This window comes from Mus caroli, chromosome 19, assembly GCF_900094665.2.
Source record: "Mus caroli chromosome 19, CAROLI_EIJ_v1.1, whole genome shotgun sequence".
Taxonomy (NCBI): domain Eukaryota; kingdom Metazoa; phylum Chordata; class Mammalia; order Rodentia; family Muridae; genus Mus; species Mus caroli.
In genome coordinates, this window is record NC_034588.1 from 44531292 (window position 1) to 44552496 (window position 21205).

Here is a 21205-nt window from a genome sequence, read left to right on the forward strand (position 1 = left end):
GCTCAGCGCCGCATTTAGGGTTTAGCTTCACGGTGATGGGGGCCCCGCACCCTGGGGAGCCAGGGATTGGCTGACTTCACAAACGGGACAACTAGCGTCCTACTCCGAGCGGAGCCATCTGTGCCGCCGGCCACCGGGCCCTGGGCAGGCCCTGGCGGTTCCTCGCGGATTCCCAGTCGGATGTGAGACCAGCGGCTGAGCGGAACGGCCTGCTACCAACTTCCTCTTTCGGTAGCCGTAGATTTCCGGCCTGACCCTCGTTTCTCGAGCTAGCTGCTATAACGCGGTCGCCTATTGGCTCGCTCTTCCAGACGAGCCAGGTATTGGCTGGAGCGCAGGGCTCGGCGGCCAATTGCGGGGTAGCACCGTGAGAAGGGGCGGGCCCGCCTCCGCGTCCGCCGCCGGGCGTCCCAACTCCGGGTTGGAGCTATAGCCACCGGAAGGTTGCTCTGAGATGCTTTTTCTGCCACCGCCACTGGGGGGTTCGGCCTCACCTGCGCTGTGTCGGAAGGGAAGAGGATTTTGAGGTCAATTCTGAACTTTGGGGGACTTGTAAAATCTGGGCTTTTCAGGATAGGATCGCCAACTTTTAATTTTGCAGTTACATTTTAAAAGAAAACCCAAATGTTTAACCATAGCTAATGTTTCTTTCTTTTTAAAAAATTTTCGCTAAAAAAAGTGTAAGGGAGCCTAGAATATAGCACTAGGGTAAAGAAATCGTAAGGAAGAAAAAAATAGTCAATAGTTTTAGATTATTGAGTTTTCTTTAAGCCAGAAACCTGTCATTGAAATTAATTTTCTGGTTTGGATGAAGACAGGCACGCAGAGTTCCACAGATCTGGAGTTTCGTACCTTCAGTTCGGCTTAACTAGTTGATGACACAGACAGGTAGGAGAATTTCGTTTCTGAGACTGCCTGTCTTTTGAAGGCTACGAAAATCGTCCCTGCTACGTTCAAATTGTGTACTGTTATTAGCTAATGTCAAGTCCTTGCTAGATGACAGACACATGCTAAGTATTAGATGTTTGCCATACTGATCCAAATAACACTTCCCTAAACCACATGGTTCTCTTACCTCCGCATTACAGATTAGAACGCCAGTGTTGTTAGAGCTTTGAATTATTAGCCCAAAGTAACCCAGCTATTAAAAGGTGGAGTTATTCAAATGTAGCCTATGTTTGTTGTAAAAAAGACTGCTCTTTAGATAAGTTTACATATCTATAAAGTTCCTTTCCCTAAGAGCTCTTACATTTAGAGATTAAGCCAAGACAGAATAATAGGATCTGTTATCAATGGATTTCACATCATTCCAATTTAATTAACTTAGAATAGAAGAGAAAAATTACATCCGAACTGAGTACAGTTCAGACTTCTCATGCCAGTATTCCCTAAGCAATGCAGTGTAACAGAGCTTACCTTGTGTTGGCTATTCTAAGTCATCTAGAAGTGGTTTGATGTGTATAGGAGTGTGTGGGTGGATGAGTTGCCAATGCTACGCCATTTTATATAAAGTTCTTGAGCATCCATGGAATTTGATGTCCAAAGAAGGTCCTGGAAATAATTCTGGGCACGTTCATGTCCTATCCCTATCATGGGTTTGGTTTCGGCAGGTGATGTTGCTGCTTTTGCACGAGTCTACAAACTTTGCTGTCAGACTCTTGAAATTTTGCTTTTTGACTATTCAAATATTATTATCAGGATGTATAAATGTGTCACGCATGTCATTAAAGACACAGGGATAAGAAAACAAGCACTTTAAAAGAAGGTCTCCTCTGACCCAGTTTTCCTGACCTGGATGGGAAGGTCCTCCTGTGGTAACTTCAGTCACCTCATTTCATATGTCCCAACGTTAACGCCATTGGGACACGGCCTTCCCTATGGTCCTCGCTCCCTGCAAGCCCTGAGTAAAGGCAGCTGTGAGAATAGATCCCTTTCCTTCATCTGGCCCATGGAGTTCAGTGAACAATAGTAGACACCCAGTAACGTGATCTTTCATGTCAAGTGGGCATTCAAAGAGACAAACATAATCATAATCTAGCATCCGCTAATATTAGACTTGTGACCAAAAAGTTTTTAAAAACAAACAAACAAACAAACAAACAAATAAACAACTCAAGCTGGCATAAAAGTGCACACATTTAATTCCAGCACTTGGGAGGCAGAGGCAGGTGGGTCTCTAAGTTTGAGGCCAGCCTGGTCTACAGAGTAAGTTCCAGGACAGCCAGAATTACATTAAAAAAAAAAAAAAAAAAAAAAAAAAAAAAAAAAAAGACAAAGGAAGAAAGGCCTCCTTTCCTTAAACTGAAATCGAGTGAAGAAATTATTTCCATTCTGTAAACACATACATCATTAATCACCATGACCAGAGATTCCTCTATTTTTAGAAAAGCAGCTCTAGGGACTGGGGAGATGACTTGGTAGGTAAAGTGCTTGTTGAACAAACACAAGAACCTGACTTCCAACCCCAGACGCACAAACAAGACCTGGTGTGGTGGCCCGGGTTTGTAATCCCAATGCCAAGGAGGAGGCTGAGGTGGGTTTCTGGGGCTTTGGGACCAGCTCAACTGAATCAGCAAGTTCCAGGTAAAAAGGTGAGACCCCCATCTCAAAAGACCTCTGGCCTCTGCCATCCAAGCTCACACATTGAGTGTCTCTCTCTGTGTGTGCATGTGTGTGTGTGTGTGTGTGTGTACCTTCACACACAGAGAAACAGTGGATATGATTATATTTCAGATGTCTGAAAAATTATTTCTAATAGATTCCCGTGACCTTATTAAAATTGTTTTGTGCTTGAGTTGGTTAATATAACAGAGATGCAAACACAAAATAGCATAGATGAAACATTTGCAAAAAAAAACATTTAGGAGTTACCTACTGGAATTTTAAGAGGAAGCAGAGAACAAGCTTAAAGGTCATGATTAAAATCCTTCTGGGAAAACTGTTGTGATCTTTCGCAAGATTAAAAAAATCACATTACTGAAATGTAGCCTAAAGCATTCAACACACTCAGCCAGCATTAAACTGTTAACAGGGGAAACAGTGTGGTGAGTTAGATTCTAATTCTCGTATGCCCGGCAAGCTGAATTGCAATATGTGTCTCTTTATGGGTGCAGAATGGGAAGGCATCATGCTATAAAAATGCCTTCTTACTCATTAGTATTTCTCTTTAATTTTGAGGGTCACTGAGATAGAACTCTGCACAATTTCACTCCATACTCAAAACCATCATATACACACTGGTGGCTGTCATCTTAAACAAGGAAGATGGAGGGCAGAGAGGCTAAGCATTGTGCCCAAGGACCAAGACAGGTCTCACAGCCCATCTGGTTCCATGGCCCATTTTGAGAATCCTGACATTATACTGCCTCCCATAGGTGGAGAATATGTTCCACCTTTGTCCTAACTTCTCCAAGTAGACGTGTATCTCAAAACGTGACCTCCCATATTACAGACATACTTTTTATCTTGAGACAGTGGTCACTCTGTAGCCCTAATTGGCCTCAAATTTGTGATCCCCTTGCCACAGACTTCAAGTTCTAGGATCATACCATATACCACAACAGCTTGCTCAGGCAAACCTGTTACAAATGACATTTCCTGTTCTCAGATTTCGATTCCTTTAGAAGGAGTGAATCATGAGGGGAAAGCTGGAAATGTTTGCCCTTCTGGCACAATAGAACCTCCCAGTCTGCAAGTGGAATTCCCTTCCTGACTGTTGCTGTCTCAGCCATTGCAACATAAACAGCTATGAATGACCAAATCAAAACCACCTGGCTAACTCAGGCCGCCCGGCTGGATTTTATGCAGCTCAAAGTGTTAAGAATGCTTTTCAGAACTATCGTTTTAAGCAGCCGGAAAAAAAAAACCCAAAATATAAATCATAACACATGATGTAGAGATCAAGTTAACCAGTACCGAGTGGTTTTTGTGAATTGTGGACCGAGAGTGCTGTGTCAATATATGTTCATCTACTGTAGCATAGGTGCCTCTCTGGAGAGACAGGAGGCTGTATGTGGAGGTAGGGAGCCTGTGAGGTACCTCTGTATGTTCTGCTTTATATTGTTGTGAACTTAAAGCACCTCTAAAAGTTAGAGGCTATTGAATATGTGTGTGTGTGTGTGTGTGTGTGTGTATTCATCTTTATTCATCTTTCTATTGGGATAATCCATCCTGTAGGATGCATACGTACAGGCCAGTTTAAGGGTAAACAGGACCAGTCAAGCACCAGCTGGTCAGTAACGACTCATTTTTATTTTCTCTTTAGAACCTGGATGTGGTCTCCTCGGCGGTTATCTGCTGTATTTATGTGAAAGGTGAATGAAAGACAAGAAATAAAAAGGTGGGCATGACTGCTCAAGAGGTGGAGGGTTTCACTATAGATATAGGGGAGGATGCAGGCACAGTCAGAGGCAGAAACATCTGGGAGAGTGCAGAGCAGACAGAACCAGCAGACTGAGTCCGGCCCTGTGAGGAGAGGGTGGAGGGAGAGAGGAGAGCCAAGAGCAGAGGCTAAGAGGTTCAAACGGGTAAGAAGGCTGGGGTACCCAAAGTGGCTGGGTCATATAGGGAAAGCAGCTGGGGGAAGTGCAGCCCAGCATAGTCCCTGGGCTGGAGAAGATTAGGGTAGGGGGTGGGTGTGCCAGCCAGGAGGACTGCTGGGGAAACCTGGTGTCCACGGGCACCTCTGCTGTTTGTCCCGGGTTTGAGACTTAACAGAAGGTACCTTTGTCTCCTCAGAAGCCGTCTCCTTACCTAACAGGGCGTGGTTCTTGTGTTCCTTGTTTCAGTCTTACCATCCAGCCTGTCCGTCTCGATCAGAGTTAGTTCCAGGGGAGTAGTTGCCTGTGAGACCTGCATCTGCCGCAGTGGAAAGTGAGCCGCCTCCTCCCTCAGCACAGCAAGGCAAGAACCCATCCGCACCAGGTTTCTGGCGATCCCTGTGCACTGAATTCAAGCATGGATTCAATCCAAGCATGGATTCAAACATCCCTACGGTTTCCTAATTCACACAGAGTAACTATTGACACGCCTTGCTGTTAGCGCAACTCCCACGGGATCACGGATGGAGTTCCAGACTAAAACTGTAGTTGAGTCACTATTCTGAGGATTTCAAAAGATTTCCTATTCTGTAGGGAAAATGATCTTATCATCACTAGCCAAGACATTCTGGAGGAGTGAGAATTCCAAAGGCCCAGAGCTGCCCATCTTGCAAGACATGTGATAAGGCTTTGCTATTTTAGTAAAAAAAAAAACTTTTAGACTCAAAAATGAAGCTGCCATTGTGTGCTCCGTTTTTCTGGACATAAACTCTCCATCATTATGCAGCCCAGACAGTGGACCTTTTAAAAGTCTGAACTTTCAAAGTTCTTTCCCTCAATTAGGTGTTTGATTTGGACAAATAATTTTGTTTTTTTCTGGGGACACTTTTGTGAAGGAATAGTATCGATTACATGACACAGAAGTTTGGGGACTGAAATAATTCAGACATATGTGAATGGGGCTCTTAATGCTTTTCTTTCCTTTCTTGTTACTCTATAAACAAAAACGTGTTGGTCGCCGTTTCCACTCCATCTCAGTCCTGGAAAATTTAACGAATTCCCCCTTTCACCTGTGGAGACGAGAATCTCAGCTTATCAGCCACTTCCGCCTCTCCCTGGTGTGGGGTGGCCACTGTGTTTCTTAGCTACACGTCCTTGGAAACTCAAACAATGTTTGTCAGAACTTGAGGCTGGAGGAGTCAAACAGTTCTTGGCCTCCAGATGTCTTGGTCGTCTTATTCAGTGACAGTTTCTCAGAGGGTAGAAATCTCACAAATGGGATGACGGAGGCCCAGGGAGAGGCGTGTGGTGTGGTGCCAAGATTGGTATTCACTTCCCAAGTGATACAAGGTCTCAGCATATTCTAAGTCTGTTGTCCCATTTGCTGAACCAAGAGAAAATGTGACTGGTTTAAAAAGACTGAGTGTGGTGAACAAGTTATACAGAAGGAATGGTTATTTCTCTACCCAAGATTAGGATTTGTGATGGAAAAGAAAAGTTAACATTAGCCTGGTAAATTTGTATTCGATTTCTTTGAAATCCAGGTTGGGGCTTAAATGTTCAGTCTTCCCTGTGTGTCTAAAGCCAGAAGTACTTTCTGGGGCTTGGTTTGGACTTCCATATCTGGGGCGGTATCTGTGAGGGGTTAGGTTATACAGGGGTCCCAGTTCACTTCCTCTCTGCCCCACCAGAGTGCTGTCGACTGTTGAGAAATTCAGTTTGGATCTGGAGGGAGCGCAGTAAGCAGCAGAGGCCCACAAGGCGGCGACTGTGAGCTTTCCGGTACCGCATAGATAACTGGAGATTGATGTCCGGGGATTTGTCAAGATGCTTGGGAAAAGGTAATTCCTCCAGAGCCTTGGACTCTCGGGCTGGGTGAAGACTCACGACGGAGCTGCTTTCTCTGGATAGGAGCGCAAACTATGTGCAAACATCCCCTCTGGAGCCTGAGGCTCAGGGCGCAGACTCCTCCCTGAATGTCCCTGAGGTGAACAAGTCCCCTCCCCACTGGGCTAACCAGACTCTCCATCTTCTTGCTCTTGCCCTTCCCTGTAGGAAGCTGTCCCCCAGGGCCGGTCCCCGAGGGTGTGATCCGAATCTACAGCATGAGGTTCTGCCCCTACTCGCACAGGGCACGCCTGGTTCTCAAGGCCAAAGGCATCAGGTGAGGCACGGAGGCCAAGCGCTCCCTGGGCAGGGGAGCACCCGCCATCTCTGGGGGATATTTAAAGTCTCCCAGTCCTAGAAGGGGCCCCTCTTCCCTCACTTCTGAGTGACTCCAGTGACTGATTTTTTTTGGGCAGGCTCCCCCGAACTGCTGAACGTCTTTTCCAAATCAGGTTTCCACGAACTTTCAGACCAGGCCGAGTAAACTGAATGCTGCCCTTTGATGACCTGGCTCTCCCCACTGTTTGTTTAGAAAGGGCACAGCCGAGCTCACTCGGGGCCTCTTAGCTGTCCCAATGTAGCCCAACCTCTGCCATAAGCAACTTGAATTAACTCTTCTATTGATTTCTTCTTGCCCAACATTTTCTAATTTGTTCTGTCTTTCTACCATGTCTTCCCCTCTCCCCCATGCTATGGCAATCATAAAAAAAAAAAAAAAAAAAAAACCAACCAAACAAACAAACAAAAACAAAAACAAAAAACAAAAAAAAAGAGTTCAAGAGAGTAGGGTCTTCCTCATTTGAGGACTAGAACAGAGCCTGACACACAGTAGGCATGGGCTTGGGGATGTAGCCGAGTAGGAGTTGCTTGGTCAGCATTCATGAAGCACTGATTCTCAGCCAGCTACCACATAAAACCAAGTGTGGAGGACCATCCCTGTGGGCTCAGAACTTGGGAGGTAGAGGCAGGAGGATCGGAAGTTCAAGACTGCTCTTGAATGGCTTACATACCAACTTCCAGGTCAGCTTTGGCCACATGAGATCCTGTCTCTCAAACAGAGAAAACAAATGGCCCACCAGCTTCTGGCTCTGGGATTGGGAAGTCCTAGGAGTGACCTCAGAGTTTCAGTTCATGTCAGTGAATAGAGAGACCAATGTGGAGACATTGATTATGTTAACTCTGCGTAGATGCAAATGTATAACATGCATTTCTAGATTCTTCCCTCTTGCTCACATCTATCTGGCCCTATGGTTACCTGTTCTTTGTTTGGTCTTAGAAAAACCAGAGCAGTACGACATGGGGACAAGCGGGCAGCTTAGGAACTGATGCAAATATTTGTGGGGTTTCTTTGTATTTGAGACTGGGTCTTATGTAGCTCAGGCTAGCCACAAACACATTATGTATCTGAGGGTGATCTCGGACTTCTGGTCCTTCTGGCTCTCCCTCCAGAGCATCACGGTGCCTGGCCTATGTGATGCTGGGCACAGAGCCAAGGGCTTCCCGTAGCTAGGCAAGCAGTTAACCAACTGAGCCTCAGGTTCAGCCCTGTAGCTTGTTCTTCAGAGTGGAGTTTCTCAACCTTAGCACCACTGACTGACATTCGGGGCCAGGTAAATTCTTTGCTGGGGACAAGGAAAGGGGGTTGTTCCTGTGCACCCCAGCTTATTTGTCAGTATCCCCCTTTACCCGTCCATTTGAAGTATATCCCACTCCCAGGGTGAAAGCCAAAATATCAATATACATTCCTTAGATGGGAAGAGGTGGTAATCTTGTTGAGAGCCTCCAGTTGGAAGAATGTAGCCATCTGTTTCCTTTAATCCTTTTAAATATATAACTGGCGACTTCCTGGTTTTGATTGTTTTATTTTTATCTGTATGAGTACACTTTAGCTGTCTTCAGACACACACCAGAAGAATGCATGGGACCACATTATAGATGGTTGTGAGCCACCATGTGGTTGCTGGGAATTGAACTCAGGACCTCTAGAAGAGCAGTCAGTGCTCCTAACCTCTGAACCATCTCTCTAGCCCCAAGTCCGATAATAATGGAGTAGGGAGAACTGAAAAGTGACCGCTTGGTAGTGTGCTGGACACTCCCAAGCGTTGCACATGATCAGGGTTGGGATGCTACACTGTTGAGATGGACACAGTTATCACCTCGTTACAGCTATGGACCCTGAGCACAGCGAGGGGAAGGAACCAGCTAATATCTCAGCTTGGCCATACAGCTAGATGTGGGCTTTGTATTAACCATTAAGATTCACCAATGCGTGTCCCAACCTGTAAATAGCACACTTGCATTTCTGTGGTTGTTAATGCTTTGGTTTGCAGACAGGGTCTCACTGTGTAGCACAGACTGCTCTCTGACTTACAATCCTCCTGTCTCTGTCTGCCGGGTCCTGGGATTACAGATCTGAGCCACCAAGTTCTGCTGGATTTGTGCTTCCAGGCTTTAAACTCTTAAGTGCTGTGCCTGAGTGTGTATAGAGAGCCACTCAGCCTGGCTTTCTTCTTGTCATAGTTTCTATTTAGTAGATGATATCAGGCATGGGATTCAGTCATAGGGACAGGTAAGAGAAGCCGCAGGAAACACCTAACACCACTGCAGGAATGAACACAAACATGTCACATATTTCACACCAAACTCCAGCACCAAAGAAACAGTTCTAAGTACGAATGTTGATGTCATAGCTGTTCCCGCTTCTCACTTCGAGTCTTCTTTCCCCTTTGTTTTTCCTTGTTGTTGTTGTTGTTTTTTTTTTTTTTTTTTTTTTTTAAGGCATGAAGTGATCAACATTAACCTGAAGAGCAAGCCTGACTGGTACTACACAAAGCATCCTTTTGGCCAAATTCCCGTCTTGGAGAACAGCCAATGTCAGCTGGTCTATGAATCTGTCATTGCTTGTGAGTACCTGGATGACGTCTACCCGGGAAGAAAGCTGTTTCCGTATGACCCGTATGAACGAGCTCGCCAGAAGATGTTATTGGAGCTCTTCTGTAAGGTACACACAGTTCTGAAGAGCCACACAGACGTGGCTTTGTCTGCGTGTCCATTCCAGGGTCCATCACGACCTGGTTTGATTGTGACCCTGTGAACCTCTGAAGGGTAAAAAACCGGGGATTAGAGTCAGGTGTGACCACGGACATGAGTAGTGGGAGGCAGAGACTCACGAGGCTAGAAACAGGAGTGTTGAGACAGCCCAGGCTTGCCGATCCTTTAAAAGGAGTGTTTCCCAAGCTCCAGGTACGAACTGCTGGCGAGAAGGTTGTCTTGTCAGCAGGGCAGGAATGACAGCAGTGTAGGAAACATGAATAATGATAATGAGAGAAAAGGTGATGGGGACATTAAGACCTTTGAAAACAAAGAAAAACGATTCAGTGTGGGGCTGCGGAGATGGCTCAGTGTGAAGCATTTGGTACACAAGCACGAGGACCTGACTTTGGATCCTCAAAATAACAAACATAAAAAGCCACCTGGCAGTGCCTGCCTGCAAGGGGGACTTGGTCCTTCCTTGGTGAGAGGCTGGGGTGTGGGTGTGGGGGGGATCTCTGTGCCCAAAGCCACTTCTGACCGCAGCTGCTCTAGCCAAGGAGGGCCGCAGGAGGATCCTTGGGACTTGCTGGCCAGCTAGTCTACCTGAAACTGCAAGCTCCAAGTTCACTGAAAAATTCTGTCTCAAAAAATAAGGCGTTCACCACCAAGCCTGGTGACCCAAGTTTAAGCTCCTGGACACATGGGTTGGAAGGAAAGGATTGACAACTGAAAGGTGTCCTCAGTCCTCCACACGCATTTGGTGGCATTCACACATTCATACCCTGGGCGCGTACACACACACACACACATACACACGCATACACACATACCCAAATATGCATGTGCACACACACACACACAAATATTCATGTGCCCAACTTAATGCTGTTAATAGCTGACATATATTGATCATCAGGATGCTCCAAAGCTTCTCTGACTACTGATTCCCTCCCAACTGCCCTTGGACGTGGGTATTGTTCCTGGTTCAGTTTTTCACCTAGAGACACTGAAACTTAAAGTGTCCCACCCTAGAGTACGGAAGTAGCTGAGCAAGCAGGGGTCAGAGAGAACCCTGCTAAAGCCCTTGGCTAGAGCAGCTGCGGTCAGAAGTGGCTTTGGGCACAGAGATCCCCCCCACACCCACACCCCAGCCTCTCACCAAGGAGGGACCAAGTCCCCCTGTGCTGGAGTTGGGAAGCTCCGCTGCTCTTCAGTCAGAGTGGGGACAGTTCTCACAAGCATCCCGACTAAGAACCTGTGTCCCCTGACTTAGGTCCCACCTTTAAGCAAGGAATGCCTGATAGCGCTGAGATGCGGAAGAGACTGTACGGATCTGAAGGTCGCCCTGCGTCAGGAGTTGTGCAACATGGAAGAGGTACAAAGGGACGTCTGTCCCGTCAGAGGTGGTCGAGCTCTGTAGTGTCTCTAACGGAGTCGCCTGATGTCGCCTGTTTGCAGACCTTCTGCTAAGCCTCCGTGTGGTCCCTTTCTAGTCACCCGACTGTGACCCGCGGATGCCTGCGTCCCTGACTTGCTCTGAAATGATACTTGTCCTGCTTGTCCAGGACAAGCAGTGAATTTGTCCTTTCCTGGCACAGTAGCATTCCCCAAGTATCTCTGCAGGGCTCTGCCGATGAGGCTGAGGTATTGGTTGAAGGCTTGTCTAATAATGGTTTATTCTCTCACGTTACCGAAGCCGGAGGGAGGCAGTTCAGGACCATCTATCTCCATGCCTCCTCATGAAGCTAGCAGGGACAGAGGCGCCTCTGCCACATTTAGTGCAAGGTTCCATCCTTCATCACAAGATGGCAGCTGGGACTTCTGCCATAGTCTTCCACTCAGACTCTAGCTAAGAGAGTGGAAGAGAAAAGTGGCATGCGTGCACCCTCTTAAAGGACTCACCCAGAAATCCAGCAACTGCTTACACCTTGGTGGCCAGACTTTAGCTTGTCAGGTCATGACCACCAATCAGCACTGGAGGCTGGCGGGGGTGGGGGGTGGGGTGGAGTGGGGGGTATTGTTTAGTTGGGACACCCTGGATAAAATCCATGTTGTGTAGTTCAGAAAAAGAAGGTAGGTGTGGATAGATGAGGGGCAATCTGTGTATTTCAGAAAAGGAAGGCAGGTGCGGATGGACAAGGGGCATCCTTGCTGGCAGAGTCTCCTGCACAGGGCAGTCATGAAGCAGTGTTCTACCCACCCATCCCGGGGGTCATCTGTGGGACTGTGATTCCCTTTACCTCTGGTCTACAAACCGATGAATTCTTTTTATGAATGAGGTTGTTCCCCAGTACAGCCAGGGGGAAAAAAAAAAAAAGACTCTTCGTTCCTTCCAGAGAAGGCTAGCCACTCCTATTCTTCCATTTGACTTTATCAACTGGAAGCAGATAAAATTCACCCACACTCCAGTCCTGTCTTGGAGACGTACAGTTGCAGTGTTTTTGTAAGATGACGAGTGAGAAATATTAACTTTTGTCTTGAGGCCCCAGAGGCAGTGGATGGTAGGGTCTTGATTTTAGGTGTGGCTTGGCTGGATTCTAGGCTCTTGGGCCGGAGGAGGTGTGGGTGATGGTGCCACCACTGTGTCACCTACACCAACGCTCCCTTTAGTCACAGCTGAAGAAGACATCTAGTAAGAGAGTCTTTGCCCAGGAAAGGCTGCTTTAAAAGGAGTCGAGACCTTTCTGAATACAGACTTTAATGTCTCTATATTTAATGGTGGCTGTTATTTGTGTGTGTGTTGTTGTTGCTGTTTTTGAGACAGGACCTCACCATGTAGTCCTTGAACTCACAGAGACCTGCCTGTCTTTGCCCTCCAAGTGCTGAAATTGAAAGTGTGAGCCACCACACTTTCTTAAAGCTACCAGTCTTTTCTTAAAGGTCACCTGAACTAATCCCCCCTCCGGCCTAGTTACTGTCTCAGATTCATGAGTACTGGGTCAGATTAAGGAGCCGAAAACAAAACTGAATTCAGAGACCACTGACAGTGCATTGTGGTTGTTCTTGCTGTGCTTGTACATGAATCAGTGAAGTTAGGATGCAGGTGTGCGTCTCTTGGGCCCCCTCTCGGGACACTTAAGCCATCATTCTGAGCCACACACTAAGATGCGGTGGTGCTCTGTGAGCGTGACTCACTGTGCTGCGTGGCATCCTGCTGAGGCCAACAGTACCCGTACTTGGTAACTCAAAAGGGATGCTCACTAACGAAGCCTGGAAACTAGGGATGCAAACGTAACAAGATGCTGAAACAGCCAGTGGACATGAACCATTCGAGCCATTCCTTCAAATTCTAGATCCTAAAGTATAGACTCTAGGAGATCCTAGTGAAATTAAAATTGACTAGAGTAATTCTGACAGAATTGCCCCTTAGTTCACGTTAGCATTGGTCCCATTTTTTTTCTGTTTCTTTGTTTTGTTTTGTTGTTTGCTTGTTTGCTTGTTTGCTTTTGAGACAGAGTCTCACTATGTAGCCCTGGATGTTCTGGAACTCACTATATAGACCAAGCTGGCCTTGAACTCATAGAGATCTGCCTGCCTTTGCCACCTGAGTGCTGGGATTAAAGGCACGGTAAAAACCTTTCAAGTGGGGTTTACAAGCGGGATTTTGTGTGGACTGAAAAGCTATTAAACATAGATGGTATTTCTGATGGATAAATAATCTGACATTCATTCTCTCTGTGTGTCTGTCTGTCTGTCTGTCTGTCTGTCTGTCTGTCTGTCTCTCTCTCTCTCTCTCTCTCTCTGTGAGTGTGTGTGTGTGTGTATTTCATGTATGGGGGTTTAGGTGGGCTTATGCCACAATGGATACATGAAGGTCAGAGGACAGGCTCAGGTATTTGTTGGAAACAGACTGTCTTAGTTAGGGTTTTATTGCTGTGAGCAGACCCCATGGCCAAGGCAAATTTTATGAGGACAACATTTAATTGGGGCTGGCTTACAGGATCAGAGGTTCAGTCCATTATCATCAAGGAAGGAACATGGCAGCATCCAGGCAGGCATGGTACAGGAGGAGCTGAAAGGTTTACATCTTTATCTGAAGGCTGCTAGCAGAACACTGTCTTCCAGGCAGCTAGGATGAGGGTCTTAAAGCCCACACCCACAGTGACACACCTACTCCTACAAGGTCACACCTACTCCACCAGGGCCACATCCTCTAATAGTGCCACTCCCTGGGCCAAGCATACACAAACCATCACACAGAGCCTGTCTTATGTTGTCCTCTTTGTATGCGGGTCTCCCACCGCACCACAGAAGCACTGTGATTACTGACACGGGCTGCACCCAGCGTGGCTGGTCCTGGGATTTGATTTTGGGTTCTCATGCCTGCACCCACTCGGCCATCTCCTAGCCCAAGGTCAAGATTTTAATGCAAAACATGCCATGTGATAGCCTAGCAAGAGGCTCAATTTGTGTTTTGTGGTCCTGAGCTCCAGGTGATCTTTCTCTTTTGAAATATGACCTGTGTACTCTTTTTGTTTAAAATGATCTTTAAAAAGCCCAGTGTCCTGGGCCTGAAATTCGGCACAATAGAGAGGACAAGGGTAAGAGGGTCACAAGTCTGGGCTAGCCTGGGCTGCGTAGTGAGATCCTGTCTCAGAAAAGAGCAGCAACCGTGAAACTTTTAAAAATATTAAGAATTTACTTAAGGCTATATAAATAATATAAATAAAATCTTCGGCTTTGATGGTCAGACCTGCTGTCCTGCCTGCCTGTCTTGAATGCTGGCACGCGTTTTAATGCTGTCGGGATGCTGTGGACTAAGCTCACATCAAACCTGCCTCTGAGGTTCAAACCTAGCTATTCTTGAGTCATTAGTCTAAGATGTTCGCCCTTTATAGTTTTCTTCTGTGTGGTATTGACTTTACCATGTCAGCCTCACACTCTGCTGGGCTCTGGCTTTCTCATCTTTGTGGATTCCAGCACGGCAGGGCCCCTCAGGGCTCCTTTGCTACCAGGGACATATTCAGAGTCTCTTCAAGGTGGTGCTTGTTAAATCCAGCCCTGTGTTGTGCAGCAGCTTGCTGGACTGGCTTTGGGCTTCCCCTTATAGTCTGTGATCTAGCCATTGGGCATTCGCTCTGTGTTCTGGCTTTGCTTGGTCCCTCTCCAGCTGTTACCAGGCTTGATGGAGAGAGGCCTGAAACAGCAGGGAGGGAGCCAGGACCACAGGGCACCTCAAGGTTCTGCCTCTTGCTCAGTGTCTGCACGCCTGCTTTGTATTCCTGTCCTTTGCAGTCTCATGCAGAGTTTCCCACAGGGCGCAGTCGCATGCCTTGTGTGCACTGTTTGCCGGAGGGTTTGTATCCTTGTATCGGTTGTATCCTTGTATCGCTTAGTAATGTGTGTACCACTCAGGAGCTCCTGTGGCCTACTGAGTTTAAATTTCACCCATAATCTTAACATCTCTTCCCTCCCTCCCTCCCTCCCTCCCTCCCTCTCTTCTTTCTCCCTCTTTTCTTCCTCCCACCCCCCCTACATGTTTTTCAGACAGGGTCTCACTGTGTAGCCCAGGCCGACTGCAAACTCTTCATCGCCTTGCCTCAGTGTCTCTGTTTCTGGGGTTAAAAGGCATGCTCTACCATGCTGGGCCACAATGTTAATGTTTAATTTATCTTCTCTTCTTTACAAACAAAAAGACGTTTTAGCCCAACAGTTTGTGCTGCTAAGGAAAATTGTCTTAAGATCTTGTCTGTCTCCGTGCTAAGATTCTTCTCAGTTTGTAGAGTTCCTTTTAAAGGGCTTCTCCTATCTAAAGGTTATTTGACTATCTTTTAAACACATGTTTGGTTTTTTGTTTTTAACTTCTGATCCACTTTACCTCTCTCACACATCTGGAAGTGTAACATCTGTAAATACCGAGCATGTCTCCTGTTAAACTTTCTCCCATTGCTCTCGGGCACGGGAAGCCTCTGCCTCCTCAGCGGTTCGAGGGGCACTCACTTGGGTCTGCACCCACCATCCACTGCTTTACAAGAATTTGGTTAGCTGCCACCTAACTTTTACAAAATATATTTTGCATAAGAGAATTGAGCCCATTCAAAGGATTGCAGCTGAGGATTTTCATAGCCTCATCAATCCCTAAATACTGACAGGTTGTATTTTGTCTCTTCATAGAGTAACTTGGTCCTAAGTGACAGCCACGTATGGGAAGGGGCGGGTCATGAGCTCAGCCAGGGCTGGCCTGTTCTGTGTGGCAAGGACTTGGAATTTAAAACTTTGAACCACCCCCTCTTATTTTCTTACAAACTCAAAAGACCTTTATCCCAGACCCAAATCCTTTGCTCCTGCCTCTGGGTATGGGCTTGAGTCTATTGCTCCTTCGTGCCTTAGCAGAAATGTGTGTGTGTGTGTATGTGTGTGTGACTTCCAACTCGTAAGAAAGAACTCTTCCCCTCTTCCATCAAGTGCAGAGTGTCCAGCAGGAGACAGAGCTGCTTGAGCACTGAGACCCAGGATTCCCTGATGTTGAGCTAAATGATGTCAGTGTAAGGCAGGTGGCTGCCCCAAGGGTGGAAGATCTTAGACTGGGCTTATTAGAATGCTTGGTATGAAGAAGTCTGGATAAGCTTTTAAAAATCTCTCTTCTGTCACCAAAAATGGGGTGGCATGTGGCCCAAGAAGTAGATTCTCCCAGTTCGGTAACACTTTTTTTTCTCAAGAGCCTGGCAGGTTTCTTTCTTTGATCCTCTTTAACTGAGAGAAGGGAGCTTTGGCCGCTGTTCCACACCATCGATGGCTACCAGGGGGAGCCCCATACACTTCTTCCACTTGTGTTCCCTGCTGATATTCCTTCTTTACCACGCTAGGGGGAGCCCTCGGGTGAGGTGAAGGGCTTCATGCATCTTCATCACACCAAACAGTCCTCTGTTGCTGTCTGTCACTCACTGGGTGCTCCCTGTCACACCTCTAGTCTCCCTCTAAAGTCACTGGGGACAAAAAGAACACATTTGTATTACCGTTTTTAAACTGTTTACTTATTTATATTTTTAGTGATTATTGTGTGTATGTATAGTGTGTGTGTGTGTGTGTGTGTGTGTGTGTGTGTGTGTGTGTGTGAAAGCAGACATGTGTGATCAGAGGGTAGCCTTGGGCATTGATCTCACCTCCACTTTGTTTGAGGCAAGGGCCTCTGTTTCCTTTCCTCTGCCTTAGGTTGTCTCCTCTCGAGCTTCCCCAGATGCCTCAGCCTGTGTGTGCACAGGAGTGCAGGGGTCACAGATGGTCCTGTTTCTATCTCTGGCTTGAACTAGTTTTTCGTGGGTTTTTAGGATTTGAAATTAGGCCCTCACACTAGCATGGCAGGCACGTTTATCCGCTCATCTGTCTCTGTAACCTCAGAAGATGGTAAAGTAGATTCTTTTTCTACACCAGATACCCTTTACAGGCTCTTCCTGTCTCAGTGTCTGGGATTCGAAGAGGGAAGCAGTATTGTGTTTCTGAGAGGTGCGGGGGTTTACACAGAAGGGAGCTCCTGCTAAAGACAAGTCCCAGGGAGGCCAGGCCACCAGGGAGCCCAGTGTCACCAGGAAGAAGCCGTAAAGGAATCTGTGGAGAGGCCACTCACTCTGTAGTGCACGAGTGTTAGGCTGGCCTGTACACCAGTCCCCTTCCTCAGTGCTGTGACAAGTGTGTGACAAGGGCAGCTTGGGAGGAAGGACTTATTTTGGCTCAGGATTTAAGGGTGCTGCCAGTCACGGCAAGCAAGGCCTAGTGGCAGTAGTCTGCAACCGCGGGGGCAAAAACCTAAGGCTGCTAGGGCACCTCTGTGGGTGACGGCAAGAAGGCCCGGGCTGCTGAGAGTTTGGAAGGTCCCTGGCTGTTTTAGAACAGGACGGCAGTTGAGAGCCTTCCGCTCTGTTCTTTCCTCTCTGTCTCAGTTACTTTTCTGATGCGGTGAGAAAGCACCAGGACCAAGGCTGCCCGGAAGGCCCTTCCTGTGGCTCTGTGGCTCTGTGGCTCTGTGGCTCTGTGGCTCTGTGGCTCTGTGGCTCTGTGGCTCTGTGGCTCTGGGCTGTCAAAAGGGTGTTTTCTGTACAGTCCAACTGTGTGGGTTGATTTGAGAAAGAGGAGTTTTGTTTTATTGTAGAATGTCAATGATGTTGGTATCATGAAACTCGAAGAATTTGAGTAAACGGAGAAAGTATGGTAAAGGTGATGTGGGATGTAAGGAAACCCACTAAACAGCATTGCTCCGTCTAGCTAGCCCTAGCTCCAAAGCTGCTCAAAGAAAGGCAAAAGAAAGACCAATAGGGTCTGCAGTACCCCCTTGACTATAAAGAGTATGTAGGAGATGAAGTCACAGCTTCAGCAAGTGGCGTTTCTAACTGCTGGGTTTTAGCATCTGGCGCCCATTTTCACGTCCCTGGGGAATGGGCAGGTGCCAGCTTGAGGCAGGGCATCCTAGCTCCAAGCTCATCTGATCTGGAGACAGCCTAGGACTTGGGGACACCCGTGTCAGGCTAAGGGAAGGGCTAGGCCACCTCTAACTGAATTGCTCTTTTCCAAATTCTCCAGTCAATGAGCCATGTTTTTTTGTTCAGTGTTGAAGAAAGGCAGAGAGCAGGATGTGGTCAAGACAGGCCCTCAGGGACTTGGAGGAGGCACCGTGGGGAGGGACAAAGTGGTCTCTTGAAAATAGGAGACTGACAAGCTAGTTCTCCTTCCCTGTAATTAATACGACACTTACATTTAGCATCTGCAGCACGTGTCAGCGAATGTATAAATTGACTGGCTGTTGTCCTGCGTATATTTCTAGATTCTTGAGTATCAGAACACTACCTTCTTCGGTGGAGACTGTATATCCATGATTGATTACCTCGTCTGGCCCTGGTTTGAGCGGCTGGATGTATATGGACTGGCTGAGTAAGACATCTGGTTATATGATTGCAAATCCAATGAGTGCCAATTGTTGAGAAGCTCTAGGTCCCACCGCCCGCCCCCTGCCGACTGTCTCAGGCTGTTTGTGAAACAGAAATCAGAGCTGGGCTCCACTCATGCATGGTTCCGTGTCCAAATATACCTGTGTTCTTCTCCTATTGAGTACAGGCTCACGCTTCCTACATGTCTATGGCTAAGAAAGATTCTGAGTGCAAATTACCCGCACCCCCCCCCCCGACTCCCGCTACCATGCTTCAGAGACCACTGTCCCCTGTGCATCCACAGAAACACAAAAAATTATCTGTAGCTCCCTCCATGGCCACACACACACACACACACACACACACACACAGACGGTCCTGCTGAGTCACTCGGCACGTGTCCTGTGTCTGAGTCCCATCTCATGTCCCTCCTCCCCAAATAGAAGTGCCCTTTGAAAACCAGGTTTCCAAAGAAACCCACATGTTACTCTTCATATAAACAAAGTAGCAGCCACGTATCACACACCAGTGCCACACTTTAACCATGTTTAAACATGTTTAAAGTGTGGCAGGGATACTTAAAGCTTTGTCACCTCAAAGCTCAGAGGTGACACCGGCCACGTGCAGTGCTTCTGACTCGGATACCAGCCAGCCACGTCAGGCACGCCTGGCATCTCTACGGTTTGGAAAGTAGCTCTTTGGATCAGACACAAGACTGGGTGGCGAGACATATAGGTACCTTATAAACCCACCTCCTCCCACGGCAGGGTGGAGAGCCCCAGATTAGTAAGACTCTAACAAGTGTCCTGGCCTCCAGCTTACCAGCTGTCTTACCTTAGTGGGTCGTCTGCTAGACCCTGGACTGGAATTCCCAGTCCATGTTGAAAAAGCCTGGCTTTCAAGGGTTCATGCTTGCTTTAAATTTATTTTTAAAATGTTTTGGGAAGCCACTCTTTTTTTTCAAAGCCTTAAAAGTAAAATCTGCAAATGGTCTAAGACTGTTGGCTAGAGAGGTTGTCAGACAGTTAGTCTGTTAGCCATGAAATCAAGATGCTGGATCCCCCTGCCTCAGTTCACAGGTGCCCTGTCACCTTCACAGAAGCCACTGTGACAGTGTTAACAGTTGGACACATGGTTCCAAGTAAGCCCTTTTCCTCAGCAAAGATCAGGCTTACTGGATAAGAACCAAGCTCACCATATTTCCCAAAGAAAACCATAGTTTTGTTTCTTTCTCATCTACAGAGTGATAACTGTCCTCGTCCCCACCCTGTCCCTTTCCTGTCTTGCAGCTGCGTGAATCACACCCCGATGCTGCGGCTCTGGATAGCCTCCATGAAGCAGGACCCTGCAGTGTGTGCTCTGCACACTGATAAGAGCGTCTTCCTGGGCTTCTTAAATCTCTATTTCCAAAACAACCCTTGTGCCTTTGATTTTGGGCTGTGTAACCCAACCATACGGTAATCCAGGCATTGCCCGGGACTCTCGGTCATTCTGATGTCTGCATCGTGGGTCATCTTGGGGTTCAGTGTATTTGTTCTTTTTTTTTGAGGTCCCTAATAAATATGGATGTGTAAAATATAGTCTAATTATCACGTGTCTGACTCCTGAAGCCTGTAGCCTCTAATGATTCTCTAGAAAGTGCCCAGCACAGAAGCAGAAGTGCATTTTGGGAGGTAGTGTGACTGACCCCTGGCTGCCTGGCCTCTGGCTAGTTTGATTTCCAGACTACTGGCCGCAGCGCTGGTATGAAGGGCCTGATTGACAGACATTTGCCGCTGTAGGTTGGAACTCATCAAAAGCTTATCTGGTGAGAAGAAAACTTGAGAAGATGGAGAAGGGGGGAGGGGGAAGAGAAGAGGGAGGAGGAGAGAGAGGAGGAGATGAAGAAGGAGGGAAAGGAAAAAAGAAAGAAAGAAAGAAAGAAAGAAAGAAAGAAAGAAAGAAAGAAAGAAAGAAAGAGAATCCAACCACACATACTCTATGATGAAATACGTTCTTTTAGCAAAGAAACGCCGCTGCCCACATGGGAAGGCATGTGTATCATTCCTGTTCAAACTTTGGCCATGAGCCTGGGAGACACCCAGGGTCTTGTGACTGGAAAGAATTCTAAAGCAGGAAATGAAACACCCATTTATCACCCTGGACTAACTACGTCAGGATCTCACTGATGTTGCCGGGGCTCAGGATGTCTCACAACATATTTTATTAACCAGCATCCTGTCTCCAAAACACCCTCCCCCTGATCCCACTCACAGGCAAAGGTCACCGCTGGATACGTGTCACATACACAGTTGGTTCCAACTGATGCTTCTGGTTGCTTGGTGGGTCCATCAATCCTGGACCACGGGAGGATGACTGATGGAGACTCGAACCCTGCCCGTGGAGATCTCCCATCTCTGCACCAGCTTGGCCTGGATGTTAGCCCCGTGTACTGGATCTTTCCCTGCTGTGGTGGTCTGGCTTGGCTTTTCTGTAGCCCTCTATCAACCTGACCAGGCAGCACCACGCCACCTAAGACGGAGAAGACATCAGTTTGCCTGAGGTGGCTGGTCTGCCAGCAGGTGATTTCAGCAGAAGGCTGCTGCCACCACTTCCTCTACAGGAGGATTGTCCCATGCTGTTTTTTAGCCAGTGTATCCTCATCTGCCTGTGGTGGTTTTGCTCTGTTGTCTCTTAAGATTCTTCCAGCCTTTTAGCATCCCCAGCCATGCCCAGAGGCCAGGCAACAGCGAGTGTGAAGTTCCGACTTCAATGTGCCCCTGCTTTGGACTTAACCCAGACCAACCCTCCCTACTCCCTGCATTTCAGCTGGCTCTGCCAGCTGTTGGTCACGGGCTTCCTTTTCCACCACGTAAGTAGTTACCAGGTGCTACGCCATGCCGGTTGGAC

The 21205-nt window shown here is 47.4% G+C and overlaps 1 protein-coding gene across 5 annotated transcripts; it reads left to right on the forward strand.

The window, feature by feature from the left end:
* The first annotated feature begins 159 nt into the window (after window positions 1-159).
* On the forward strand, window positions 160-19892 carry LOC110285529 (glutathione S-transferase omega-2). Of its 5 annotated transcripts, none has more exons than XM_029472717.1 (10): window positions 359-527; window positions 815-888; window positions 4265-4339; window positions 4788-4902; window positions 6230-6379; window positions 6594-6702; window positions 9204-9426; window positions 10732-10833; window positions 18214-18320; window positions 19606-19892. In XM_029472717.1, the coding sequence occupies exons 5-10, from the start codon at window positions 6346-6348 to the stop codon at window positions 19775-19777; spliced, it is 747 nt and encodes a 248-aa protein (XP_029328577.1). In that variant the 5' UTR covers window positions 359-527; window positions 815-888; window positions 4265-4339; window positions 4788-4902; window positions 6230-6345; the 3' UTR covers window positions 19778-19892. The 5 variants fall into 5 exon arrangements, with proteins under 5 accessions (XP_029328578.1, XP_029328577.1, XP_029328576.1 ...); XM_029472716.1 differs by having other exon boundaries at window positions 819-888; XM_029472718.1 differs by lacking the exons at window positions 359-527; window positions 815-888 and adding an exon at window positions 160-320.
* The last annotated feature ends 1313 nt before the right edge of the window (window positions 19893-21205 follow it).

What these genes read in the sequence shown, in the direction of transcription:
- LOC110285529 (XM_029472718.1), top strand. Translation starts at nt 6,346, where the DNA reads ATGTCCGGGGATTTGTCAAGATGCTTGGGAAAAG. An exon ending in CTCAAGGCCAAAGGCATCAG is followed by an intron (nt 6,703 to 9,203) that starts GTGAGGCACGGA and finishes TTTTTTTTTAAG; the next exon opens with GCATGAAGTGATCAACATTA. An exon ending in AGTTGTGCAACATGGAAGAG is followed by an intron (nt 10,834 to 18,213) that starts GTACAAAGGGAC and finishes GTATATTTCTAG; the next exon opens with ATTCTTGAGTATCAGAACAC.